The sequence below is a fragment of the Rhipicephalus sanguineus genome, chromosome 11 (assembly GCF_013339695.2).
Source record: "Rhipicephalus sanguineus isolate Rsan-2018 chromosome 11, BIME_Rsan_1.4, whole genome shotgun sequence".
Classification (NCBI taxonomy): domain Eukaryota; kingdom Metazoa; phylum Arthropoda; class Arachnida; order Ixodida; family Ixodidae; genus Rhipicephalus; species Rhipicephalus sanguineus.
In genome coordinates this window covers 15599221-15605983 of record NC_051186.1, presented here as the reverse complement: position 1 = coordinate 15605983, position 6763 = coordinate 15599221, and the positions used below count along the sequence as shown (strand labels likewise).

General features: G+C 44.5%; 1 protein-coding gene across 1 annotated transcript in view; it reads right to left on the bottom strand.

Annotated features, from left to right (window-relative positions):
- The window catches only part of LOC119374884 (glucose dehydrogenase [FAD, quinone]), a 39900-nt gene that overhangs the window by 9964 nt on the left and 23173 nt on the right, over positions 1-6763 (bottom strand). The window contains exon 8 of the mRNA XM_037645087.1: positions 4278-4435. Coding sequence (XP_037501015.1) covers positions 4278-4435 — 158 coding nt within the window. The remainder of the gene's footprint in view (positions 1-4277; positions 4436-6763) is intronic.

Genomic DNA, 6763 nt, shown 5'->3' with positions numbered 1-6763 from the left:
GCAGAGCGCTTTGTAATGGGTTGGAAGCATTCAACAACCTTTTCGTTGCGCAATTCGCATTGTTTGACGCCTGGTTACAGAATTCGCGTTGTGCGACGCTTGGTGCTTATTTTACTGTTCTGCCACGCTATATTGCATATGCTAATGTGGTTCCTTCCCGACTTGAAGCCTGTATAGTGTCTTTTTGCAAAGCAGTTTCAAGCACCGGCATGGCTCAGAGGCTGAATACTGGGCTCCCACGCCAGAGGGCCCAGGTTCGAACCTCGTTCCATCCTGGAAGTATTTCTGATTTCGTTTTTTTTTTTTCTTATTTCGAGCGATACTAGTTACGGAAACCGGCGGCGGCAGCGGCGGCGGTGGCGGACAACTACGGCGCCAAAAACGGCCGGTGAAATGATCTCATAACAGCTTTCGCTCTAAAAATTGAGCTAGAAGGTAACTGTGTGAGAGCGATCTTGGTAATGTATCTTAGTTTTAAAAAATATCTGCTCACTAATAATATCTGGGGTTTAACGTCCCAAAACCACGATATGATTATTAGAGACGCCAGAAGTATCTGCTCACGTGACCACCCTTTGAATGTTCCGGAGAGAAGGCAAAGTTGGGTGGGAATAAATTATGCGTATTCAACCTTGAAACTGCGTACAGTGGCACATTCTGTTTTAAAGAATTCTATTATCATTTTTCTTTCACGTGACGTCACAAGTAAAGCCATGTATGAATTATCCGGCTTAAATAGGCTTAGCAAAGAAGCAAGAAAACATGAAAATTCAGACAATTTTCGTAAAACCGGCGGCTATGCTTCAGTCGCAAAATTTTATAGCTGTTTTACCAGTCAACGTAGTACTTGCAACAACCTATGTAAACAAACATTTATTGAGAAAAATGATTGCAAAGTTGCAAAAAAATTACTTTTTGCGGAGATTCACTCGTAAATTAAGCATTGAGGCCCTCGCGATAAAAAATATTAGAGAGGATTTTTTGTATGCTCCAACGTCTTCTCTTGTGATGTGGACATTTTTATTCCTGTAAATTTCGTTTGAAGCAAAAAAATAATTCTTCATGTCTACAACTAATATCACTGGTAGGCACTACCGATGTGTGTCTTTACTGCAGAACGCGCGCTTTTTCTCGGCGATTTTTTGGGTTTGCATGAGGACTTCGTTAGTTTTTCAAGCAAACTCTGGAAGCGTGATTTCGCATCAGTGTATATATACATTGGAACTAGCTCACTTTTGTGCCTGCATAACTGGCTTTCTTGGTACTAATGGAAGTTAGGCACACGAGCAGAACAGCATGGGCATCAGCTTTTGGCAGAGGTATTTATTGGCTGGCTCTGCTTCATTTTATGCCACACGGTTGCGTGAATCACATGATTCCTTGCTCTCGGGTGTTTCACACTAGCGCAAGAACAGCGTTTCATGGTTTGCCATCACTTGCAAAAGGAAATTATGGCTTCAATACGTAAATTTCTTGTCGTTCAGGCCTTTTGCTTTCCGATGTGCCGTCCTCTATTCGCATTTTCTACATCTTAATTGTTAATGTCAAAGTGGGCTACCTTGTCAATTACACCGGCTTTCTCACTTGAAGTTCATGAGTGTTGGAGAATGATTTAATCCCAACATGAAGTGCTGAAAGAGCAATAACAGTATCTGGGGTTTTACGTTCCAAAACCAAGACATGATTATGAGGCACTCCATAGTGGAGGGCTCCGGAAATTTCGACCATCTGGTGTTCTTTAACATGCACTGACATCACATAATCCACGGCCTCCAGCATTTCGCCTCCATCGAAACGCGACCGCCGCAGCCGGGATCGAACCCGCGACCTTCAGGTCAGCAGCCAAGCACCGTAACCGCTACACCACCGCGGCGGACAGTGTTGAAAGAGTACACGGTTCGAAATGGTACAGTTGTCGGTCACCTTTGAAAGAGATCACCATGGCGATTCTCTGAGCGAGCTGGGTTCTCTTTTCTTGAATTGTGGAATGTGGCACCCAAATCGCTGTAACACCCTTTACATCACTTTTGGTCCAGTCGAACAAATCATGTGGTGTCGGAATGTGACCATCATACGGCCTCCGTAGACTTGCTCTTGCTGCCAGACGTTTCAGTCAGCCGCCAACATCGTCGCATGTGCTTTTGCCATGTGAAGTGGCAAAGAAGTTCCACTCTGCTGATAGGTTGTGTTCCCCCTCGTGGTAACAAATGTTCAAAAAGCTATTTCTATTTTAAGTGTGTAGCCCGTTAGGGGCCCGGCTTGGCGTTCATCTACTGTCTGATGCTTGATGGTCCCGCAGTGGTCAATACAGACTTAAAACAAGGCTGACAATGCTCAAAACCAGTGCAATATGCTAACAAGGTCTAAAGTAATATGACCTACAGAACCAACCAAGAATCAATCGCAATAATTTACCTAAAATCACGGAAAACGCTTCTGTTTGACAGTACCTACCAGTGACATTGGTTGTGGACATCAAAAATTAGTTTTTCCCTTTAAACAAAATTTACAGGAATAAAAGTTTCCACATCACAAGAGAAGACGTTGGAGCATGTAAAGAACCCTCTCACATTTATCGCGAGGGCCCCAATGCTTAATTTACGAGTGAATCTCTCCAAAAAGTCATTTTTTGTCAAATTTGCAAGCACTTTGCTCCATAAACGCTAGTTTACAAAGGTTGAAAATATTTTAGCAGATACTACGTTGACTGGTAAAATAGGTAAAACATTTTTGCGGCTGATATATTGCCGCCGGTTTTAAGAAAATTGTCTGAATTTGCACGTTTTCTTGCTTGCTTGCTAAGCCTATTTAAGCCGGAAAATTAATCTTTGGTTTTACTTGTGACGTCACGTGAGAGAACAATGACAATAGAATGGTTTAACACACAATGTGCCATTGTACCCAGTTTGAAAGGTGAATGCGCGTAATATATTCCCACCCACCTTTTCCTTCTCGCCGGAATATTCAAAGGGCCGTCACGTGACGAGATAATTTTTCCGAATGAAAATACTTTACTAAAATCACTATCACACGGTTATCTTCTAGCTCATTTTTTTTCAATAGAATCGCCGGTGGTCTAATTTTGGGCTGGGGCGTTTACTTGGAATGACCCACCTATCAATTTCCTCTCCATTGCTCACTGCGTGGTCCTCACTTTAAACTGAACCTTTTATTTAAGCCTCCAGATTTCTGCTCCGTAGGTAAGCGCCGGTAAGAAGCAGCTGTTATATACCTTTCTCTTCAGTAATAGTGGTAAACTACCATTCACGATTTGAGACTGCTTATCGATTGTGGTCCATCCCATCCTTACCCTTCCAGTTACTTCAGTCCCATGGTTCGGTTCCGTGGTTACTCCCTGCCCTAAGTCGACGTATTCCATTGCAAATTCCAGTGCCTCGCTACCTATCGCAAAGCGCTGTTCTCTTCCGAGACTGTTGCACATTACCTTAGTTTTGTGCATATTAATTCTCAGACCTACCGTTCTGCTTTCCTTGTCCAATTCAGTAATCATGAGTTGCAATTCGTCCCCTGAGTTACTGACATTAATACAAGGACATTGATGCAATGTCATCAGCGAATCGCAGGTTACTAAGGTACTTTCCACTAAATCGTATCCCTAACTCTTCCCAATCTTTGGCCCTGAAAACCTCCTGTAAGCATGCGGTGAATAGCATTGGGGAGATGGTGTCTCCCTGCCTTACACCCTTCTTTATTGGCATTTATGTTGTGCTATGGTACAAATAATATGATGCGTGCGAACCGAGGATGGTGTTGTCGTTTCATTACACTAGTACCTACCAAAATGTACATGGCATGATATGCATGCATGAAAAAGACGAATGACTGGATATATGCACTTCTTCTACAATTGACGAGATGAACTTCATAAAGGCATAAATGAAGATATGGTGTTGCACTCGTCTATTTAGCTGGAACGTTCAAATAAGCATGGCAGAGCATAAATGATATGGCATGATATACGTGTTTTGGCGTGCACTGTGTTTACTAGCATAACATGAGCATTGGTTGTCTAACTCTCCGCTACTGTTGGTCAGCAGTGTTCAATTTTGGCTAACTTACGGCTGACGTTGGCTAGTGCTTGTTAGACCTCGCTTTTGACTATCTTCTGTCATAGCTCAATAAATAATAAATACACTGTTTCCTACGGTCTCTGTTTTCCAACGTCGCGTTCTATAAACCCTTCGGGGCATGCCGGCAAACGCTCATTACTACAGGCTCCTTCATTCTAAAGCGCAGGCTGCGGCGCTGGCACTTACGTCCTGTCGAACGCCGAGGTCTGTTATGAACCGCTCGCCTTCGACACTTGCACCGGATACACTGAGAAGGTACAGCTGGAAGTCTGGATATTCCCTAGACCCGTAGGACGTGTTCATGAAGGCTGTAGCCTCGATTGCAGCCGGAAGAGAGAACGGACCTGCGCAAGCGAGAACACTCCTGGGCACACTGTAGCGATGACAGAAACATTGAAACATTCTCAATATGATCGACCACTCAAACAGAATTAACAAATGAACATATTGGTTATGAGCAACGAGGGTAAGAAAAAATGAAATACAACTGGTTGCTTAAAGTGCCAATATTCAATTGATGAGTGGATAGGATACATTATGCTCACTCTAAACATTACTTGCGAGCACGTTAGCACAACCTGGGTGGCCCGGTTTGCGAAAGCTCTGCAGGCCTGTCGATAAAGTTTTATCAACCAACGAACCAACCAACTAATGGGGTTTGACTTGATTTGATTTATTGATTACCATTTACAAACACATGTACAACATAGTGGTAGAGGTGGATGAGGGGAAAAAGCCACACAAACATCGGCTTGAGGAAAACCTCACCCCTTTAGTGCAGCGTGGCTACATATGGTAAAATACAATTCGTATAATGCGCTAATACAGAGACCCTAAAGTATGCCAGTTATACAGTGAATAGGAAAAAAATGTTTGCTGTTCTGGAAGTAGACCTTATATCACTAAAGCGTCTGTAGGGAACTTCGGAGCGATTACGACCATCCATGTTACGTTAACGTGCTCCCAAAGCATGTTTACAGTGCACGTATGGTATGAGGTCGTTAGTTTATCAATGGAACTTTACAGCTACCCGTTGTGTTTAGTTTTATTAGCGGAGGTGCTTAAGCCGACCGTTAGTCCGTGCAGAGCGAACAGAGATATATCACTGTCATGAACCGGCACGCGTTCTCTTCGTCCTCTTCTTCATCTTGTGCTTCGCTTCCACAAAACGAGCGCCCATTTGTCTAACGTGGGATGCAATAAATGTCATGGGCGAGAGAACGAATACAGAGAGATAGAAAGATGGAGATAGAAAAAAAGGAGAAAGACACACTTTTGGCAAAAAATATCTTGATGAGGCCCGATTCGAATGCGCGTAGCCGCGATTCGAAGGCGAGCGTCGTAACTATTCTTCAGTTCAGGCATGCGCGCATAACCTAGATTGTCCTGCCTTGTACAGTATAATACAGCAAGGGGGTGGGAACTGTCTGCGAAAAACTGATAGTGTGCAGGGGCGGCCAAAATTAGAGTGGCTTGGACTTCGAGTGACGCAACGCTAGAGAAAGAGCGGAGCTGATCGGCACCTAGCACGTCCTGGTCTAATAGGTGAGCACTCCTAGCGACTGCCCGGCGACAATTGGCTAGAGTTGCCCACTTACCGGCCCCTTTGGTGCGGGGGCACCTTACGGGAGTGAAGATGAATCTACTCTAATGAAATAAAGTCTAACTTAGCCAAAGAAGGTTACTACCTAGGAGCGATTTATTAATGCCTCGCAAAAAGCTGAGCATAAAGAAGCATCCCCTTCAAAAGCTTAGCAAAACCAGGCACCACCTCGCAAAACTTAGCAAAAGCAAGCATAACCTCGTAAAGGCCAGGACAACCTAGGTGCCGATCAGCTCCTTTTGCGACACAAGCCTTGCGACACAAATGCAAACTACGCTAACATTTTGTCTTAACCTCGTTGATCATGCAGATATAAAACGAGTCAATGGTCAAGGATTGTTTTCGTGGCCGGTCAGCGATATCAGCAGCGGTATCATTCTTTGCTTGCGAGTCACGATATGTAACAGGAGAAGTTACGTAACATGAGAAGTCGCGATATGTAACCTGAGTGCGCGTCGCCGTTGAGCCAATGCCACCGACGACGACCGGGCAAGTGAAGCCATACGCGCGCGCGACGCCTCGCCATCGAAACGCTTTAACAGCTTCGCTGCTCTTCCCTCTTCACAAACAGTTAGAAGGGCTCTAAATTTTTAGATGCGAAGCATCTTATGGCGGAGTTCAATCCGGTGGTGGTGGTGGTGTGCGGCATGACCATCCTTACTGCGCATGCACAAACCCTCTCCACAAACCTTTTCTCCACTCCCCCTCCCCTCTCCCTTTCCACTTTGTCCCTCTCCACTCCCCCTCTGAAACGCGGGCTCGACATGCCGAAACGCTGCTTCGCATCCCCTCATGGTCCCCTTTAGCGGGAGATGGTGTGATTTTTTCTAGACCGTGCTGGTTACCCCGTCAGCACTGAAATAATATTTGCGGCTCGTTTACTAATAAAATAAAACCCCGCCTCTTATGCAATGACGCCCAAGAGGGAGGTATTTAATATTCCTGAAAGTGAACTGAGCAGGTGCAGCTGTCGAGCAAAATAATCCTTAATTTTGGTTCAACCCCTTAAGTATTCCATTAAAAAGGGGGCGTCATTCAAGCGACACATTTTTCTAGATAAAAAATGCGA